General features: G+C 46.3%; 2 protein-coding genes across 27 annotated transcripts in view; both read right to left on the bottom strand.

Moving 5' to 3' along the window:
* The window catches only part of BTBD16 (BTB domain containing 16), a 66,216-nt gene extending 63,601 nt beyond the window's left edge, over nt 1-2,615 (bottom strand). For both annotated transcript variants that reach the window (XM_037731376.1, XM_037731377.1), the window contains exon 1: nt 2,391-2,615. The gene's annotated coding sequence lies outside the window, so the exon portion shown is untranslated. The remainder of the gene's footprint in view (nt 1-2,390) is intronic.
* A 16,159-nt stretch (nt 2,616-18,774) lies between these two features.
* Nucleotides 18,775-21,469, bottom strand: part of TACC2 (transforming acidic coiled-coil containing protein 2) — a 259,898-nt gene continuing 257,203 nt past the window's right edge. For all 25 annotated transcript variants that reach the window (XM_017508626.2, XM_017508606.2, XM_017508616.2 and 22 more), the window contains one exon: nt 18,775-19,324. In XM_017508626.2, the coding sequence (XP_017364115.1) occupies nt 19,259-19,324 (66 nt within the window). In that variant the 3' untranslated portion in view covers nt 18,775-19,258. The remainder of the gene's footprint in view (nt 19,325-21,469) is intronic.

Genomic DNA, 21,469 nt, shown 5'->3' with positions numbered 1-21,469 from the left:
TTGCCCAGACTGGTCTTGAACTCCTGACATCAAGCAATCCTTTTGCCTTGGCCTCCCAAAGTGCCGAGATTATAGGCATGAGCCACTGTTCCTGGCCCCATATTATTTCATACAGTGGATACGTCATTATTAAAATATCCCTCTGCCAATAGTCATTCAGGTTGTTTCCTATATTTTATTACCATAACAATGGGAACAATATGCATACACATTAGAGCAGTTTGTGTACATGTGTGCATACATGTATCTGTATGTTACCTATATCTGCATCTAAATATATGTGTGTATGTTTGTGTATATATATATATATCTTGTGTTACTGCTTTGAATTCTATGAAATAGTCTTCCAAGTGGTATAGTTATGTTAGAAATAGGTATCTTCAGCTGAAATAGTTAATACCAGCTCACTTGCCCCAAAATTGCAACAATGAACACTCCTGTCATCAATGTATAAGTGTTTTTTTTTTTTTTTTCACAACATCTCCAGTACTAGGTAGTATCATCATCTTTATTTTTGCTAAACTGGTGAGTGCCAGATGGTTTCAGATTACTGTTTAATTTGAACTTTCCTGGCTACCAGTCAGGTTGAGCATTCTTTTATATATTTACTGGCCCTTTAATTTTTCTTTTCTGCAAACGGCCTGATCACAGGCTTTTCCCATTTTTCTCCTGGGTTACCATAGTTTCCTTAGCGTTTTTTTTTTTTTTTTTTTTTTTTTTTTTTTTTTTTTTTTTTTTTTTTTTTTTTTTTTTTTTTTTTTTTTTTTTTTTTTTTTTTTTTTTTTTTTTTTTTTTTTTTTAGGAGCTTTCTTTGTACTATCGACACTAACATTTTATCTGCTATACATGTTGCAAAAGTGAATCATTTGTCTTTTGACTTTGTTTATGGTAAACAAATTGTTTTATGAGGTACAAAAATGTGTTTGTGAATTTCCTTTGCCAATCTCTAATTTGAAAACATATCTGGGGGCCAGTTGCAGTGGCTCACGCTTGTAACCCCAGCATTTGGGAGGCTGAAGTGGGTAGATCACCTGAGGTCAGGAGTTCGAGACCAGCCTGATCAACATGATGAAACCCTGTCTGTACTAAAAATACAAAATTAGTCAGACACAGTGGTGCATGCCTGCAACCCCACCTCCTTGGGAGGCTGAGGCAGGAGGATCGCTTGAACCTGGGAGGTGGAGGTTTCAGTGAGCTGAGCTGGGACCATTGCACTCTAGCCTGGGCAACAAGAGTGAAACTCCGTCTCAAAAAACTAAAAAAAAAAAAAAGGAAAAAAAAAAGAAAAAGAAAACGGGTCTGGGTACAAAAATGGCCCTGGTGTCTGTACCCATCTGCTGGTGTCCTAATTGGCAATCACATCTGCGTATGCATGTGTGTTAAGAGCATCTTTGGCTGTTCAAGAAGCTTCCAGAGGTACATTTCAGTTCAGAGCAATGTGTGTTTTCCTTGATGGCTGAGTTCCCAACTTGCATGAGGAGGCTTCTCCCACCTCAGGTAACACATACATGCTTTTCTGATTGCTTTACCTTATAGGAGCCAGAATGATGAATTCCTCAGTTTACAATCCTTCACCAGCTTCCCACCGTCCTAGGCAGACACCGAATCCTCAAAGTGGCCTAAAGGAATCTGAGAAGAGAGAAGAGGGTTCCATTCTAAAGGTGACCCGGTCGGCACAGAATAAACCCCACAGAGATAGGGCTCGCCATGCCCATGGGGCACCGCTTCAGTTACAGAGAGAGGGAGGCTGGGGTTTGCACTCAGCTATCCAAAGCTCCTGCTTTCTTAGATCAATATCCGAGAAGTTTTGTAGCTGATCTTGAGACCCAGGGACATTTCAACGGCCTGGAAATGTGTTTGTTCTTTTTTCATCCCACCAGGCAATCTGCCCCTTCATACGTTTTGTTTTTGTTTTTGAGATGAAGTCTCACTCTGTTGCCCAGGCTGGAGTGCAGTGGCACAATCTCGGCTCACTGCAACCTCCGCCACCTGAGTTCAAGCAATTCTCCTGCCTCAGCCTCCCGAGTAGCTGGGATTACAGGTGCATGCCACTACACTTGGTTAATTTTTTATAATTTTGGTAGAGACGGGGATTTCATCATGTTGGCCAGGCTGGTCTTGAACTCCTGACCTGTGATCCACCCACCTTGGCCTCCCAAAGTTTTGGGATTACAGGCTTGAGCCCCCGCGCCCTGCCCCCTTCATGCATTTTGAGAGTCTGTGCCTAGGTCCTTGTGGGTGGGCAGGAACTACCTGCAATGGTCTCTTAGCTCCCAGACCTCTCCTGATTCCCCAAACTCCCTCCCGAGGGACCCAAGTCGAAGCAGCACTTGTCACTAGGACACCCTTCTTGGCCTCTGAAGTGGCTGAAAAGTACCCATCGTACTTACTGTCCCAAAGCCCTTTTGCCCAGCACAGGCGTGTTTACAGTGGACGTGTGCTGAGTGGAGAAGCTCCCATCACACTGGCCTCTGAGTTACAGGAGAGCTGGGGGCTGGGCGCCTTCTGAGCTTGAAGCCTGGAAGCAATCATCACATCTGGGGCTCACCCTTTCCTTCTTATGGGCCAAGGCGCTTTGGCAGGGGGAGCTTGCCTTTGGCTTCCTGGGTGGTTGTGAGCACCACGGCGACAGCAGTGAGGGTTCCAGGCACTTCCTGTTCCAGGGCAGGTTTCAGCTCAGGCTGGGGCTGTGTCCAAGGCCCTGGCTGATGGGGAGAGGCTGTAAGTGATGGCATCTCAGAGACCAACATGGGTGCCATGTGCCTCCGCTCCTGTTCCTCACAGCACTGGGGCAGCCCAGGACAGAGCCTCAGTGAGAATCAACCCCAAATCCTCAGGCCTCATCTGTAAAATGAGATTAGACTAGAAGCTTCTCAGATCCCTCCCAGCTCTAGCATTCTGGGGTTCTCTATTTCTAGCTTTTTACATCTATCAGTCTTTTGACAAAAATATTTCAATAAAAATGGAGTGTTGTGCATTATTAAAACTATGCCTAATGAGGTACTTTATTGATGATATTTAATGCTGCTCTCTCTGTGAGCTAAGAACTGCCTAAAAGTCAAGGACAAGACCAAGAGCTGTCCAGCCGGCATCCAGAGGGGAATGTTTTCTTTCTTTGTTTTTTTTGATGGAGTCTCACTCTACGGCCCATGCTGGAGTGCAGTGCAGTGGCGTGACCTCCTCTCACGGCAAGCTCCGCCTCCTGGGTTCACCAGGTTCAAGCAATTCTCATGCCTCAGTCCCCTGAGCAGCTGGGATGACAGGTGCCTGCCACCACACCTGGTGAATTTTTGTCTTTTTAGTACAGATGGGGTTTCAGCATGTTGGTCAAGCTGGTCTTGAACTCCTGACCCCAGGTGATCTGCCCACCTCAGCCTCCCAAGGTGCTGGGATTCCAGGCGTGAGCCACCATGCCCAGCCCTGAGTTCAATCTTACAGTGTCCCTAGCAACGTGGACTGTGAAGCCCATACCCTGAACTAGGGGGTGGGAAGGCGGAGGCCACACGGGTCAGGGTCACATGGGTCACCACGAGTCCACTGAAGGCCTGGACCACCACCCGGGGATCACAGAAATCCCTAGTTACAGTACTAGGAACCCAGAGGCAATGCAGCTTGTAAGGCCCAAGACCAGCTTCTCCTAAGTTACAAACATTGTAAAGCAGGAAAGCAGCTGTGCTGCCTCTTGTGGCTGTAATCTAAAACTATGAAACATTCTGTAATGGAAAGTACCCCTGAATTTATCTCCCGCTCAGCTCTCAAATCCTGTGAGTCTACCCCTCCCAACACCATATTCTGCTTTGCAGAGAAGCTGATCACTGTGGAATGTTCTGTGGGTGGCTTACCCATCTCTGCATCCCCAGAGCTCAGCGACCAAACTTGGACTTCAGAAAGTGCTCAATAGGGTGGGGCACAGTAGCTCATGCCTGTAATCTCAGCACTTTGGGAGGCCGAGGCAGGTGGATGACCTGAGGTCAGGAGTTCGAGACCAGCTTGACCAACATGGAGAAATTCCATCTCTACTAAAAATACAAAATTAGCCAGGCATGGTGATGCATGCCTATGGTCCTAGCTACTCGGGAGGCAGAGGCAGAAAAATCGCTTGAACCTGGGAGGCAGAGGTTGTGGTGAGCTGAGATCCTGCCATTGCACCCTAGCCTGGGCAACAAGAGTGACACTGTCTCAAAAAAAAAAAAAGTACTCAACAAACATCTCTAGAATTGGGTAATTGGATGTACTAGTCCATAACCAACACTCTGCCTGTGCACGTGCCTGAGCGCCACGTGTATACGTGTGCACATGTGATTATGTATGCGTAGGTGTGTGTGTCTGCTTCTGTGTCTGTGTCTGGGAGCTAACATGGCCCCTGTGTTTGTACCCGCTGGCTGGTGTCCTCATTTGCAATCGCATCCATGTATGCATGTGGTTAAGAGCATCTTTGGCTGTTCAAGTAGCTTCCAGAGGTGCACGTCAGTATAGAGCAATGCCTCTTGGATGCGCACTGGATTTTGGGTTTGGGAGTGAGATGACGGGGGGTTCATGGTAGTATACAACTGATCCCAGCAACTGCCACCTGGTTAGAGAAGCAGCCAATTGTCAGGTTTTTGGTGTTTAGTAGAAGCAGCAGTAGCTGGCACCACAGTCAGGATTTGAGGTGAGATCCGAAGGAATCCACTGTTGCTCACCTCTCAGCCCAGCTCCTCTGGAGATCAGGAGGTAGGGAGGGATATGTACAGTGCGAGAACCGTTGGGAGAAGAATGCAGGCAACAAGGGGCTGAAGACACTGGCATGTCCTAGGGAGGGGGTTAGGAACCCCAATTTGGGGTCTGTCCACCATCCCTAGACCCTCAGGGGCAGCACGAGACAGGAAGCAGGCCTCCAACAGCTGGGGCAGGGGTGCAGGAGCCCGAGGCAGAGGCTGCATTCCTGAGCCAGGGTTGGGCCGTCTCTCATGCTTAAAAAACACTTTCTGTTGGTGTATTTTCCTTTTACAAATGCAATGCATTTATAGGCACAAATTCGGAGGCAAAAATTCTTAACAATAAAAATCACTTGGATTCCACAGCCAAAAATTCAGCATCAATAGTACAAGGACATTTTGTATGTATACATGCATTTTTGAAAATGCGGTCCTACTGTACTTACTCTTGAACACGAGTTGTTCACTGTTAGATGTTTTCTCCTGCGCTCTTGTGCATGACTGTTAATGGCGACGCTGTGCTTCTTGATGCAGAGGCAAGTGGGATTAGGGTATGCAGCCCCTTCTAGGGGACATGAGGCAGCTCGAGGTGCATCAGGCTGCGCTCCTCTCCTGGGCAGGGACAGAGGCTCATCTGGGCACCCACGCACGAGTGTGCGCACACAGCCACTGCACACCTCCTCTCTTCCCTGATCATCGTGTTGCTCTCCACTCCCCCTCCTTGGGTCTGGTCCATGGCTTCCCTCCTAGCCCAGTGCCAAGAACATAGGGGTGGAGAGGAGCTAGGCAGAAGTCTGCGTACAAATGGACAGATTTCCTCTCTACGCTGCTCCTTCCCCTCCATCCCAAACTTTTCCCTGCTAACTGTCCCTGGAATGTGGCGCCCCATGTAAGATTTCGGTTAACAAGTTTGAGAGACATTATCCTGGACCATCTTCATATCCCACCTGCTCCATCATGGGCCAACCTAGGATGTCCTCCAGGTATCACTTCGGGGGTGCAGCTGAGAGCGGGCTCCCTCTAGTGGCCACTCTGTGGAAGCGTCCCAGGATGCCACGCTCCCAGCAGCCCTAGGCAGAACCCTGGCCTTGCTGAATCCACGGCTTTCTACAGGGTCTAGCTCAAGGATCGGGCCCTTCAGCTCACCCCAGAACCCTCAACACATACATTCCCCCACAGATCTCCCAGGAGCTGAGCTATTGGGCAAAGTCAAAGACAGCAAATACAAATAAATGGAAATAGCCACCAGCATGTTTCCCTGAGAGCTCTCTACATGTGGTGTCAGTGTGCTGGGCCTGGGCAGTAACTCAGCCCCTTGGGCACAGCTTATGAAGCAGCCCACAAGCTGGAAATCCCAAGAGCAAAGGTCTTCGGCGACTCAGACATCAAACCTCATTGAGCACTGCCCTTAGCTGGAGCCACCTTATGCCAGATTTCCTGTGTCAGAGTTCCGGGGGATTATGAAGGGATATCCATTTTTTTCTTGAACACTCAGGGATGGGGAGCTCGTTACCTTGCCAGAGTGCCCATTTCCGCCCACTCCATCCAGTTGCCCACATGGGGAGGTGGTGGAGTACACTGAAAAGAACGCCCAAGTCTGACCTGGTTCTGATGGCTAGCTGTGTGGCTCTGGACACATCCTTAAGCTCTATTGATGAAAAGAGAAAATCCAGAGCCCCAAGGGCCTGGAAGATTGGAGAGTCTGTGCCTGGGAGCCCCATGCACCCAGTCAGGGTCCAGGCTGCTGCTGGGAGTGCTGCCTCCAGACCAGGCCCTGGCGGAGGCCTTGCATGAGCCAGAAGACAGGGGCTTCCAGGAAGCAGAAGCAAAGGGTCCTGCCCTGGAACTGAGTCCTATATGGCAACACAGCTGATCTCAGTGATAGGAAAGGAGAACAGAGTCAGACACGGAGGCTCATGCCTGTAATCCCAGCACTTTGGGAGGCTGAGATGGGTGGATCACCTGAGGTTAGGAGTTTGAGACCAGCCTGACCAACAAGACAAAATCTCGTCTCTAATAAAAATACAAAAATTAGCCAGGCATGGTGGTGCGTGCCTGTAATTCCAGCTACTTGGGAGGCTGAGGCAGGAGAATAGTTGGAACCCAGAAGGCAGAGGTTGCAGTGAGCTGAGATCGCACCATTGCACTCCACCCTGGGTGACAGAGTCAAACTCCATCTCAAAAAAAAAAAAAGGGGAGAGAACAAGATTGGGTCCAAACTGAAGTGGCCATGAACTTGCTGTAGAACCTTGAAGAAGTCCTCTTTTTACCCCTGGCTTCCAATTTTCTCATCTGCAAAATAAAGTTCAGACAAAACGGCTCCTTCACTCCATCCACTGTTGATTTCTTTTCTAAGATATTCTGGAGAGTGGTGATGCCAATGGGCTGGCCCAGGGCTTGTTTCATTCACTCATTTAGACAGGATCTGAGTGTGAAGATTGTGTTGGGTGCTGGAGATAAAATGAGGACAGAGAAGGATGTGCATTACCTTCACAGCTTCATTCTGTACATTACCGAACTTACCTTTTTTTTTTTTTTTTTTTTTTTTTTTTTTTTTTTTTTTTTTTTTTTTTTTTTTTTTTGAGACAGGGTCTCGTTCTGTTGTCCAGGCTGGAGTGCAGTGGGGTGATCTCAGCTCACTGCAACCTCCGCCTCCTGGGTTCAAGTGATTCTCCTGCCTCAGCCTCCTGAGTAGCTGGGACTACAGGCATGCGCCACCACGCCCAGCTAATTTTTATATTTTTAGTAGAGATGGGGTTTCACCACATTGGCCAGGATGGTCTTGATCTCTTGACCTTGTGATCTGCCCGCCTCTGCCTCCCAAAGTGCTGAGATTACAGGCGTGAGCCACTGTGCCCAGTCTGGACTTACATTTTTATGTAACATTTCGTTATGATGTTTTTAAAGTAACTTTATCAATGAAGTATCATATTTGGTATGCTTATTTGGAATATACATTAAAATAACTACATAACTTTTTTAAAAAGTCATATGTGAGCTTCCCGTGAAAATCACCTTCTGTGCCTGGGCACCTTACTTTTGGGGGTTTAACCTCCGTGCTGTAAGCCTCACAGTGTAGTCAAGTTAGTGAGCTGCAGGAACTCATAGGCGGGGTAATGGACCATATTAGCCTGCTTTTCCATTCTGAGGTTTTGACATCTGGAACCTTGCTCACTCTGGAGGGACTGCCCCTCCCAGGGCTATTAATAATTCCTGGCGATAATAAAGGACTCCTACAAGCATGCCTTTCATATACAAACCAATTAAGCTACAGCCAATACCCCAATCACCTTCCTTTATCAGGCTCTCAAACTCAGGGCCACTATCCACTTGCCCTAATCACCTAGGGTCAAGTACTATCAGATGAGAGACAATCCCTATTCCCCAGAGCCCACTGAAGTTATTCCATCTCACCAGTTCTAAACCTGACTACACTGCCTCACTCATTTCTTCCCATGGGATCCACAGTAAAGGCTCTTGCCCATGTTTTCCCCTCACTCCTTCTGCCTCCTAACCCTACTGCTTCCCCGTATGCCCCCTCCTCTTGGAAACTGTAACAAATGATCTTTTCAAAGGTAATTGTCTCCTTATCTATTGGCCTCACCATATCTCAATTGTAACAAAATAATAATAAAACCTACATTTTTAAAACACTGACCCAGGCCCAAGGGTTCAAGGAGGACTCCCTGGAGGAAGTGACATAACAGAATAGAAGTTAGCTGAGAGACAAAATGATGGGGATAAGGGTGAGTGTCCCAGGCAGAGAGAACAGCACGTCCTAGGCTGGAGTGGAGAAATAAGGACCCACTGAAGGAATGATCCATGCAGTCTGATTGCAGTGCAGGGTGAGAACAGAGGAACGAGGAAGGAAGGGAAGAAGGGTCTTGATATCCCAGTACTCATAGAGGCCAAGGAGTCTGAGTTTTATCTAGTTCTATCTCTTTTGATCTCCAAGTTGCTTTTCCAAATAAACCCAAAAGACAGTCCGTGAACTCTCCAGATTCTATCATTGAGAATCCAGTCCTGAGAGTGCAGAAGCCCTGCCCAGCTGGTCACCACCAACCTGGGAAGGTACCATGGATCCACTGACCACCCAAGGGAAACAAACAAAGATGACGAAGAACAAAGCCACTCAAATGCATCTAACAATGTATGCCCTTGGTGAGTCCCACTGCCGCTTCCATCCACCGAACAAGAAGAATGCTTTCTATAGTCCATAAATGCAATAGAGGAGTCAAGTCCAGACTTACAGGCAGTGCTACCAACTAGACTAAAGAATAGATATAAGGCCCCACCACATGCTCTTGGGAGCATCCTCTCCCCTCTATCTCATCTCCCCATCACCTTCTTCTTGGACTTCCTTGTAAAGAAAACACTTCTCCAGCGATTGTAAAGGATGTGGGCTTTTCCATCCTGAAGACCTGGGATTGAATCCTGGCTGCCTTGTTTTCTGAGTGACCTGAGCAAGTCTAACTTCTCTGAGCCTGTTTCCTTCTTGTAAAACAAAAATAGTTTTCATTCACCACATCATTTCAGGCTAAAAGAGATAGCACTAACCTGAGAGCCACTGTGGTTGTTCAAATGCTAATATCTTTCCTCCTTCCAACAATCCCTTTGCATACACACACTTTGACCCTGTCCATACCCGTCTCCACCCTGCTTTGTTCAATTTTTTTCTAGTGAGAATATCATGGAAAACAAGGAGGATTTGCTTAGGATCTGAGCAAGATGGCAGAATAGGAAGCTCCCAGTCTTGTTCCCCGACAGGGAAACTAACTTGGCAATATACAGTTCAAAAAGCCTTTTGAGACTCCAGTAATCAGTTAAGAAGTTGTTGTACCCCTATGCAAGCTCAAAGCAAAGAACAGTCACATTGAAACAGGCAAGAAAAACCATTTCATATAGAAACAAGATAGCCCTTCCCCTAAGCCAGCACAACACGGTGCCATCAGGAGCAAAAACCTCATGACTTCTCCACTGGGAAAGAAAAAGAAGAATGGAATGTACACTCAACATTTCAGCTTTTTGGCATGATGCCAACAGGACTAGTTTCTGTCTCATCTTACTTGGAGCAATTATGACAAACTGGCATATTTTGGATGCCCAGGGGTTTGCTGAGAACAAAAGAGAGTTGAGTGTCTTGTCACAGTGCCAGAGAACCTGCAGTACATCAGAAGGAACAAGAGCCTACAAGCTCCTAAAAAGAAGCCAGCAAACGTTTCTATTTGGGAAATTATACACACAAGTCCAGAGAAGATACATTCTCAGAAAATGTTTTGTGAGGTCCCCAGAATCACTGATTGAACTGATGGGTAAAGGTTTTTCCCTGAGGAAGCTGGTCTATAAAGACTGTGAGGAGTGACTGCTGTGACTGTTGTTTTTCAAATGAACAAATCACAGCAAAAAATAAAATAAAAACAAAAACCCATAGCACATGAAATAGGTAAACATAATCCAATCGAAGGAATAGAGTAAATCTCCAAAAACTGCCCTTAAAAAATGGAGATCTATGAGTTACCTGACAAGGAAATAAATACAATCATCTTAAAGAAGCTCAATGTGCTGTAAGAGAACAAAAAGAGACAACTAAACAAAATCAGGAAAATGGTGTATGAATAAAACAAAAATAGCAAAGAAATAGAAACTAAAAAAGAACCAAAATGAAATCCTGGTACTGAAGGATACAATAATGTAAATAAAAAATTCACTAGAGAGATTCAATAGCATACTTGATCAAGCAAAAGTAAGAATCAGAGGAACTTGAAGAGAGATTATTTGAAATTATAAAGTCAGAGGGGAAAATAAAAGAAGCAAGAAGAAAAGTGAAGAAAATCTGAGAGACCTGTGTACTCCATCAACCAGACCAATACGCATATTACAAGAGCTTCAGAAAGAGAAGAGAAAAAGGCAGAGAGCTTATTTGAAGAAATAGTAACTGAAAACATCACAAATCTGAGAAAGAAAATGTACATCCACATTCAAGAAGCTTACAGGATTCCAACTAGGCTAAACACAAAGAGGCTCACACAGAGATATACCAGAATAAAACTTAAAAGTAAAAGACAAAAAAAAAATCATGAAACAGCAAGAAAAAGCAAGTCATAATGTACAAGAGAGCTACTCTAAGATTATCCACAGATTTCTCTGCAGAAACATTATATGCTAGAAGGGAGTGGAATGATATATTCAAAGTGCTGAAAGAAGAAAACTGCCAACCAAGAATACGGTATCTGAAAAAACTTTTTTCAAAAATGAAGGTGAAATAAAGACCTTCCTAGATAAACAAAAACTGAAGAAGTTCATCACTACTAGGCTTGCCTCATAAGAATTGCTAAGGGGAGTTTTCAAGTTAAAATGAAAAAAAAAAATTAGGTAACAACATGAAAGAAAACAAAAATATAAAGCTCTCTAGTAAAAGTAAATACATATACAAATTCAGAATCCTGTAATACTGTAACTGTTGTATAAATCACTTAATTCTTATATAGAATTAAGAAGATAAAATTATGAAAATAACTATAAAACTGTGTTATGTTGGGCATGGTGGCTCATGCCTGTGATCCCAGCACTTTGGGAGGCTGAGGTATGAGGATTGCACAAGCCCAGGAGTTTGAGACCAGCCTGGGCAACATAGTGAGGCTTCATCTCTACAAAAAACAAACAAAATTAGCCAGGCATGATGGCATGCAACTATGGTCCCAGCTACTCAGGAGGCTGAAGTGGGAAGATAACTTGAGCCCCAGAGGTTGGGACTGCAGTAAGCCGAGTTTGTGCCACTGCATTCCAGTCTGGGTGATAGAGCTCTCTCTACCAAATTAAAAAACAAAAAAAAACAACCAAACAAAAAACAACCTATGCTAATGGTTACACAATATGAAAAGATATAATTTGTGATACTGAGGCCATCTGAATGGAAAAGGAGGAATTATCTCTGTTCACAGCTAACATGACATTATATTTAGAAAACTCTAAAGATTACAAAGAAGCTGATAGAACTAATAAATGAATCCAGTAAAGTTGCAGACTACAAAATCAACACAAAAAAATCAGTTGCATTTCCATACAATAACAGTGAACAATTAAACAGAAAACAATCCCACCTATGATGGCATCAAAATAAACTTAACCAAAGAGAAAGATTTGTACATTAAACATTCCAAAACATTGCTGAAAGAATTTAAAGACAAACATAAATGGAAAGAAAACCCATTTCATGGGTTGGAAAACTTAATACTGTTAAAAGTGTCCTGCAGATTTAATGCAATTCTATCAAAATCCCAAAGTCATATTTTGCAGAAATAGAAAAAAAGAATCTTAAAATTCATATGAGATCTCAAAGGACCCCAAGTGCCAGTCACAAAATGACAAATATTGCCTGATTTCACTTACGTGAAGTATCTAGCGTAGTCAAACTCCTAGAAGCAGAAAGTAGAATGGCGGGTGGTGGGAAGAGGAAAAGGGGGTTGCATACAGAATTGTAGTTCTGTAAGATGGTAAAGTTCTACAGGTCTGTTGCACGATAATGTGCACTTAGGGTCAGGTGCAATGGCTCATGCCAGTAATCCCACCACTTTGGGAGGCCGAGGCAGGAGGACTGCTTGAGGCCAGGAGTTTGAGACCAGCCCTGGCAACATGGCGAGACCCTGTCTCTACAAGAAATAAAAAATTTACTGAGCATGATGGCAGACACCTGTAGTCCCAGCTACTCAGGAAGCTGAGGTGGGAGAATCACTTGAGCCCAGGAAGTAGAGGTTGCAGTGAACCCTGATGGTGCCACTGCATTCCAGCGTGATAAAGCAAGACCTTTTCTCAAAAGAAAAAAAAAGTGCATGTAGTTAATCCTGTACTATACACTTAAAAAGCAGTTAAGTAGGGGGTGGGGGGTTAGGGAAGGGACAGCGGGGGTGAGGAGGTTGGGGAGGAATAACATTGGGAGAAATGCCTGATGTAGGTGGCGGGGAGACAGCAAAGCACCATGGCACCTGTGTACATATGCAACAATCCTGCAAGATCTGCATACCCCAGAACTTAAAAGTACAATTAAAAAAAAAAAAGAATGTAAAAGGTGAAATGAACTTTAAAAAAAGCAGTTAAGATGGTAAATTCTGTTTAACCTTAATTTAAAAAAAAGGACAACAATGTTAGAAGAAATAGTAATTTGAAATGTTAAAATTCACATTTCAAAACAAAAAAAAAGAAAGAAACCTCAGCACCTTACCAAGGCCAAGGAGCAGGTGAAAGGAGCAATTGCCATCCAGCCAGGCAGTTCTTTCTGACCCGGTCGCCTCCCTCACCTGTCCCATGCAGAGCATGGATGGCTTCTCTCCCAGGTCAGCAGCTGGGAATGGGGAGGTGTCTGCAGGGGGAGGCTCCCTGGCATGGCCCTCGGGCCCCTCAGATCTTACACCCAAGGGGCTGAGAAAAGGAATCCCCAAGATCCCCAGTCCCAGGCTGCTGTCCTCAGTGACCACCCCCTCTTACCTTGCTCCCTCTCCACCTACATCTACTCCCTGCCCTCACAAGGTAATCTTCCTATCTCAACAAAGCTACCTTTAATTTGAGAGCCCTGAGGAAATGCTGAGCCAGGAAAAAAAAAAGTTAGAAGCTCAAAATTTCAGCTGACTTAGCAAACCCAAGTTCCTAAGAATGCTGAGAATCCCAAAGCTCCCCGGACACGCACGGGGGAGGGGGAACCTCAAATGGGGTCAGGTGCCTGCTCTTAAGCTCCCACTCAGCAAAGCCAAATAATGTAAACAGTTCTCAGCTGCCATCCCGAGAGTGAACATGTGCATGAGAGAAAGTAAGTGCAGGGGAAAAAGCGACTCATCTGAGCCCATGTGGGTCCTGGGGCCAGGCACGCCTCACAATGGCCCTGTGGGTAAGTAGGGATCTTCACCATGGGCCCAGAGCCAGTGTGACCTACCCTGGTCACAGTTAGAAGGTGGCAGAGCTGGCTGGGCGCAGTGGTTCATGCCTGTAATCCCAGCATTTTGGGAGGCTAAGGCAGGTGGATCACAAAGTCTGGAGTTCAAGACCAGCCTGGCCAAGATGGTGAAACCCCATCTCTACTAAAAATTTAAAAATTAGCTGGGCATGGTGGCGGGCACCTGTAATTCCAGCTACCCAGGAGGCTGAGGCAAAGAACTGCTTGAACCCGGGAGGTGGAGGTTGCAGTGAGCCGAGATCACACCACTGCACTCCAGCCTGGGTGACAGGGCAAAGCTCTGTCTCAAAAAAAAAAGGTTGCAGAGCTGAAATCCTGTAGCCCAGCCCTTCATCGGGGTGAGCTTTCCTCTCCACATTCCAGCCAGATGGCCCACGGGGGAGGTGGAGGAGGAAGAGGGTGCAGTCATCACCCCAGCCCTCTCTTGTGGGGGCTTCCCCCATCTCATTTCCCTGCTTGCCTTGGCACAGCCCTTAAAGGTTTCAAAGGAGAAGCCAGGTGAATAGAAACACACTGCTCAGGCCCCACCGCAAAGCATGCTAACAAATGATGGGTGGGCTGAGGCACGCCACTTCCTGGAGCATCCTAGGGACGGAGCCACAGCCTGGGCAATGCTGGGGTAGCGAGGCAGCCAAGCGTGGAGGTGGGCCTGAGGCCAAGCCTGGGAGTCGGGGATTTAGTTTTCCATGCATTTGTGTGGGCTGTGATTGCACACAGCGCAAGCTTGGTCCATCCTCCATGTCTCCAACCCCAAGGCACCTACATGCAGATCCTGGGTAGGAGGATTGAGGCAAGCCCCTCTCCCTATGGAGGAGACTTTCTGTGGCTTGGCCCCTGCCCCCAGGACATGAGGCAGGCCTGGCCCACTTCTCCGGGGTCCCGGGCCACAGAGGCCCTTACGACTTCTTTGCCAAGTCTCTACAGTCTTCATCGTCATTATCGCCACCATTGATTAAGCTTTACTGTGTGCCCAGCAGCTGTGTTCATTTTCCCTAACCTTCATAATAGTGCACAGGATGGGCATTGCTACCCCCATGACATAGGTCTCTGGCTACAGGAATGACCCATTATATTCTGGGGCCACTCCCTTCTCCGCCTGAGTTACACTTATTCAAAGAGAAATAAGCTCTGTTAAGACACAGTTCTGCAGGGGAACTGACTGCTTCCCTGCATTTATCTGCTCTGGGCACAGTAATTTTCACGGCAGTCAGGCAGGGTCTGTTCGGTTCAGATACTTATCTATAACAACAAGTAGAAATGTTCTTTCACTGGAGGCTTTAGAGACGGCCCAACAAATTAGTTGAGAACAACTGCAATCACAGGATGGAGGGAAAACTGTGAACATCTTCTCGTAGTCAGTTATATTATTTAACTACTATTCTTGCTGTCTCTTCCCTCCTTGCTGCTAGGCTGGGCTGACAGGTAGAAAGAGTGCAGCCCAGGGGCTGGATCACATACCCAAAAATGCATAGACCACTAAGAGGGGAGGGGCCGTACAGCAGTTCAACCTTAGAGGAAGGCTATTTGGCAATGAGCTTCCCAAACTTTAAAAATGTGCAAACCCTTTGAGAAAGAGAAAAACAGCCGCTAGCATCCTGGAGCTGACCTGGCACTCATGGCTGGGCCTAGGCCATAAACCATTTCACAAACCATCAGCACCAGACAGGCCACTCGGACTGCAGTGAATTAGAACAAAAACAAGTCCACTCCACAAATGTCTGCATCCGTATGGGACATCATCCAAACCACAATAAGGAGCAGCTCTCTCAGTCCTGGCTAATATGTATGAGCGACTGTTGCCTCCTTACCAGTTTCAGCTTTCTTTTACTCTAGTCCTCTCTTCTTCTAGGTCAGATTTATCAAGGCACCCAGTCTTAGAATTGCCTCCGTGTCTTGGCAGCATTCAATGCAGAGCAAAGCCCAGCTTCCTGAAACCCTTGCTGGAATCACTAACCCAAGTCCGAATCCCACGCCTGCAGCCTTCCAGAGACCCTCCAACTGAGAAGTTCAGGGCCTCCTCTGGCGTGTGCCCTGGCTCACTTTTGCAACAAGCAATAAACCCCACTTGCTCAACCACAGGTCCCAGTGGTCTCTGGCTGGAGTGCAGTGACATCCTTAACCCAGGTGACCCACTCTTAAAAATTTAGCCTAGAAGAGAATGTGGAGAAATAGGAACACTTTTACACTGTTGGTGGGAGTGTAAATTTGTTCAACCATTGTGGAAGACAGTGTGGCGATTCCTCAAAGATCTAGAAATAGAAACACCATTTGACCCAACAGTCCCATTACTGGGTATATATCCAAAGGATTAAAAATTGTTCTGTTATAAAGACACATGCACACGTATGTTTATTGCGACACTGTTTACAATAGCAAAGACTTGGAACTAACCCAAATGCCCATCAATGATAGGCTGGATAGAGAAAATGTAGCACATATACACCATGGAATACTATGCAGCCATAAAAAAGGATGAATTCATGTCATTTGCAGGGACATGGATGAATCTGGAAACCATCATTCTCAGCAAACTAACACAAGAACAGAAAACCAAACACCGCATGTTCTCACTCCATAGGTGGGTGTTGAACAGTGAGAACACGTGGACACAGGGATGGAAAAAGACACAATGGCATCTATTGGGGGGTGGAGGGCTAGGGGAAGGATAGCAGGGGGTGGGGAGACTGGGGAGGGATAACATTTGGAGAAATACCTAATGTAGAGGGCAAGGGGATGGAGGCAGCAAATCACCATGGCAAGTGTATACCTATGTAACAATCCTGCAAGATCTGCACATGTACCCCAGAAATTAAAAAAAACATTTAGCCTAAAGAATACTCGAGTTCATAAACATATGTAAGGATACTCCTGTGGCACGCACAATGATAGAAAAACATGGACACAATATAAATGCTCATCAGTACAGGGTGGGGGTTGGTTAAACACATTTTGGTACAATGGAATGCTACGCAGCCTTGAAAATGATGAAGAGCTATACTTATTGATATGAAAAGTTTACCATAACATGATGGTCACATTATAGTATTAGGTGAAAAAAAGTTTACAAAACTGTATGCAGGACCACCACAGACACTGCACAGGGTGGACTGGGTGACACTTGTATAAATACAAACAACAAATAAGATATTTTATAGATGGAGGAAAAGGCCATAAAATATACATACGAACATTAACAGTTTCTTGGTTTTTTTTACCTCCTTTCTAATTTTTTCACAATGGAAATGTTTTACTTAATGAGAAAGAAGTTTCCAAGAGATACAAGCAGGGCATTTCTGAGAACGGAGTCAAAGCCAGAATCCAGAGCAAGGGCAGGGCAGAGGTTTGGCCGAGAGAAGCGGGCACCTGGGTAGGGGCCCTAGAACATGCTGTGACCGGGAGGCTGGGCAAAGCAAAGGATGCTGGCAATGGGATGGAGGTAGTCTCCTTGCCCCAGCTTAGGGTGCTTAGCGGGTGAGGGTCTCAGTGGTACCAGAGGCAGGCTCTGATGGATGGATCTCGAAAGTGTAGCAGAAAGAAAACAAAGGATCTCAGGGCACAAAAGATGCCAGGCATCACCCCGCTGCCCCCTAGCACCCAGAGGTGGCTGCCAGGCAGCGCATGTGTGGTCCTCTCTCCTTGGAGCTGTCTGGCACAGCCGAACTTCATCCACCTCGTAAATCACAGAAAAGTCTCCCCACCCTGTCCCCTAAAAGCTGAGGCTACCTAAGGCCTACCCTGTTATGGATGTGGGTTGTCCTACTGAGAGGAGTATCCCAAAGCCACCATGCTGAGGCAGGAAGAGGGACAGCCCAGCTCTCGACCGTCAGGGGCTCTGGTCTGCCTTCCAGGTTTACAGCCCATACCACACATCCCATTGACACACACATGTACCCAAAGATATGTCTACATCCTAATCCCTCCTTCCTGCGAACGCAACCTTATTTGGAGATAGGGTCTCTGCCGATGTAACTCAGGATCTTGAGATAAGATCATCTTTGACTGGGGATGGCCTCATCCCATGCTGGCGTTCTTGTAAGAAAGGAGGGAAATCTCAGACACAGCAAGGAGGTCACGTGAAGACAGAGGCAGAGATTGGAGTGCTGCAGGTACACACCAAGGGATGCCCAGGAGAGCCAGCAGCCTCCAGTCACTGGGAGAGGCATGGGACAGACTCACAGAGCTTCTTGGGGGAACTAACCCCACAGACACTTTGATTTTGGACTTCTGGCTTCCAGAACTGAGAATAAACTTCTGCTGTTTGAAGTTGTCAATATTTGCAGTGATTTGTTAATGGCAGCCTTAGGAAATGATCACACCTTTCCAACCCCTTAACGCCCCCCATCCACCCACGCTTCAACCTGGGAGCCCTGAGCAAGTCAGCAGCAGTGACGCGATCTAAGCCAGGCACACTGCTATTTCCAAAGTGGCCTCATTACCTGCCACCCATTGGCAATTGCTCACCCTTTCCCCATTCTTTCTTTAGAGGGGAATGGAGGTTTTGGCATTGACCTTCAAACACTAAGAGACTGGACAGAAAGAGTGACAGCCTGTTACGTCCTTGATTGAATAACAGGAAATAGATTTGCTTCCTAAAGTCGAAGAGGCTTAGTAAAACTTGGCCGGGCGCAGTAGCTCACACCTGTAATTCCAGCACTTTGGTAGGCCAAGGTGGGCAGATCATGAGGTTAAGAGATTGAGACCATCCTGGTCAACATGGTGAAACCCCGTCTCTACTAAAACTATAAAAATTAGCTAGGCATGGTGGCTGGCACTGTACTCTCAGCTACTTGGGAGGCTGAGGCAGGAGAATCACTTAAACCCGGGAGGCAGAGGTTGCAGTGAGCTGAGATTGTGCCACTGTGCTTCAGCCTGGCAACAGAGCGAGACTCTACCCCCAAAAAACAAAACAAAACAAAATCTCAGCTAATCCAATGCATTCACTTAATTATTTAAGTAGCAAGTAAATATTTCTTATTAGCTTCATCTTACAAATGCAGTCACGATAACAAAGGAAGTGTTATTTAAGTCTGTGGACAAAGCAATGACAGAGAAGAGCACAAACCCAAATCTGATATTTGACAAAGGTGAGAAAAGACTCAACCCTTCCCAGAAAATAAATTAGAGCCACACTTATTGCCAAGATCCAAAGAAAAAAATTTATTTACAATAGAGAATTTTATTTGAAACATGCATTTCTTGTTTTTTTAAAAACAAATCAGCAAATGCAGATCAAGTTTACACTCCTTAAGGCAAGAGTCCCTATGCACGCTGTACATGTTCATATTAAATCCAAAAGCTGCTCACCCTGGGAACTCGTGTACCAACGGCAAGGCCAAGGTCAGCAATGTGTGTTCTATTAGAGAATCAGACAATCTCCCTGATACAGGAACTCTGAGGTCAACTTGCTATGAATTATACTAGGAAAATGCAAACCAATAGCAAGAAATTCTGATAGTCTCCTTAGTACTGCATACAATCAAATCAACTTTATTTAGAAAGGAAATACAGTAGTGCATACGAAAAAGTGAACACAGAACCTGTCCATGGAACTGGAGGAACAGCAGTGTGCTGACGGTCATATTGCACGCAACAGTTAAGTCCAAAACATTCGGTTCAGTTAGCTTTTCCCCATTTTGGCAATCAGTTCATCACAAATCTTGGTGAGTTCTTCTATTTCCTTATTCTGCAAGTGAAGACAAGAAAGAATTGCTGATGGTTGAAACCTGGCCAATCAGAATGGTCATGGGGCTCTGTGGGGAGATTGGGGTCCACCAGGCCCCTTGGTCCCCACTGACGTTATCTAAAACGGTGAGACAAATGACTTGGAGCCAAACAATCGGAGTATACATCCCAGCTCTAGCTGTGTGATCTCCCACAGGTTACACAACCTCTTTGAGCCTTGGTGTCCTTATCTCTAGAACGTAGATGATAACATGTTCCTAAGAAGTAAATGAGGCGATAAATGTAGTTCGCTGATAGTGACCAGCACAGAGTAAAGGACTAACTAGTCTGGTTCCTTTCCCTTTATTTGCCTGGGAAGCATGTGATCTCAGATGAGGAGGGTCTCGGGTAAACCCTTCGGGAGCACAGGGGAGTTAAGCAGTTCTGTGTGAGTGGGATCACTTGCATTGCTCAGAGGGATGTCAAATAGGTGGCGCTGTGGCCACCGGGTCATGACGAGGGGTGGGGGCAGATGTAGGTTGGCTTTAAGGTGGTCCTCCCACCACACCTTGCCTGTCTAATCAAGAGGAACCAACCACACGTTTGTCTATCACAGATGATCCTACACCGTCCATCCTTTCAAGAGAGTGAGGGGATCCGGCAGGGCGATGCCTCCATCACGGGCACTGTGGCTTTCCTCCCAGATCGGTAACATGCCGCCCTGATGCTGATCTGGTTCAACAGTGCAAACACTCTCCAGCGGCCTTCTCCAAGGGGGCTGGACCGCTCCAGCATACTGGGGCCGTTCTGCAGCCAGATTTTCCCTGGGGTTCCCGTGGAAGGTGAGTCTTCACCAAAAGCGGGTCCCTGAGGCTGTGCAGAGCCCTTCCCTGAAAACCTTGGAACTCCTGAGACATGTTCCAGCCCAGAGCCCTGTGCCCTCTGTTTGCAGGTTAGAACTCCTGCTGTTGCTCATCATTGTGCCAGTGCTGGGGAAGAAGTGGCTCTCCTCAGAGGAGGGGAAGTTCCAGTCCTCCCCAGCAGCAGTCCCCGCTGGGAGAGAAACCTGCCTTGAACATGACCCTGGCCCACCTCCTGCCTCAATTTGCATCTCTGAGGTCAACAGCTGCAGAGAGGCACTGAATCACCAGCTGGAAGATGGGGCTCTGAATAGCGTGCAGCACTGACCCCCAATCTTAAAATTACTATTAGTGGCCAGGCGCGGTGGCTTATGCCTATAATTCCAGCACTTTTGGAGGCCAAGGTGGGTGGATCATGTGGTCAGGAGTTCAAGAACAGCCTGGCCAACATAGTGAAACCCCGTCTGTACTAAAAATACAAAAAAATTATGGGCATGGTGGCACGCACTGATAATCCCAGCTACTTGGGAGGCTGATGCAGAGAACTGCTTGAACCCAGGAGGTGGAGGTTGTAGTGAGCCGAGATCGTACCACTGCACTCCAGCCTGGGTGACAGAGCAAGACTCCATCTCAAAATAAAAAAATAAAGAAATAAACATCACCAAACCCTGATGGAAATGGGGAACCATCTCAAACACATGCATTGCTACATTTCTCACCAAGAAACATTTTATGTTCAACTGCTACAATAGCCAAAATGACTATGAAGTATGGTTTTTATTTCTTTCCAGATGGGGTCTTGCTCTGTTGTCCAGGCTGCAATGCAGTTGGCTACTTACAGGCACAATCACAGCACACTGCAGCCTTGAACTTCTGGGCTCCAGCAGTCCTCCCACCTCAGCCTCCCATGTAGTTGGGACCACAGGAGCATGCCAACACACCCAGCTTCTAATGATTTTTGTTTTAATGGAACATTTCATTTTTCAAGTCACCAAATATGCCACACAGGGATTATCAACATACAACAAATAAAAAATGTACACTCTCCAGCACTTTGGGAGGCCAAGGCGGGTGGATCAGGAGGTCAGAAGTTCAAGACCAGCCTGGCCAAGATGTTGAAACTCCATCTCTACTAAAAATACAAAAATTAGCTGGGCATGGTGGCACGCGCCTGTAATCCTAGCTACTCAGGAGGCTGAGGCAGGATTGCTTGAACCCGGGGGGCAGAGGTTGCTGTGAGCTGAGATCACACCATTGCACTCCAGGCTGGGTGACAGAGTGAGACTCTGTCTCAAAAAGAAAAAAAA

This window comes from Cebus imitator, unplaced genomic scaffold (genome assembly GCF_001604975.1).
Source record: "Cebus imitator isolate Cc_AM_T3 unplaced genomic scaffold, Cebus_imitator-1.0 Scaffold396, whole genome shotgun sequence".
In the NCBI taxonomy this organism is placed as follows: Eukaryota; Metazoa; Chordata; class Mammalia; order Primates; family Cebidae; genus Cebus; species Cebus imitator.
The sequence above is the reverse complement of the archived record's forward strand: the minus strand, read 5'-3'. Positions and strand labels throughout refer to the sequence as shown.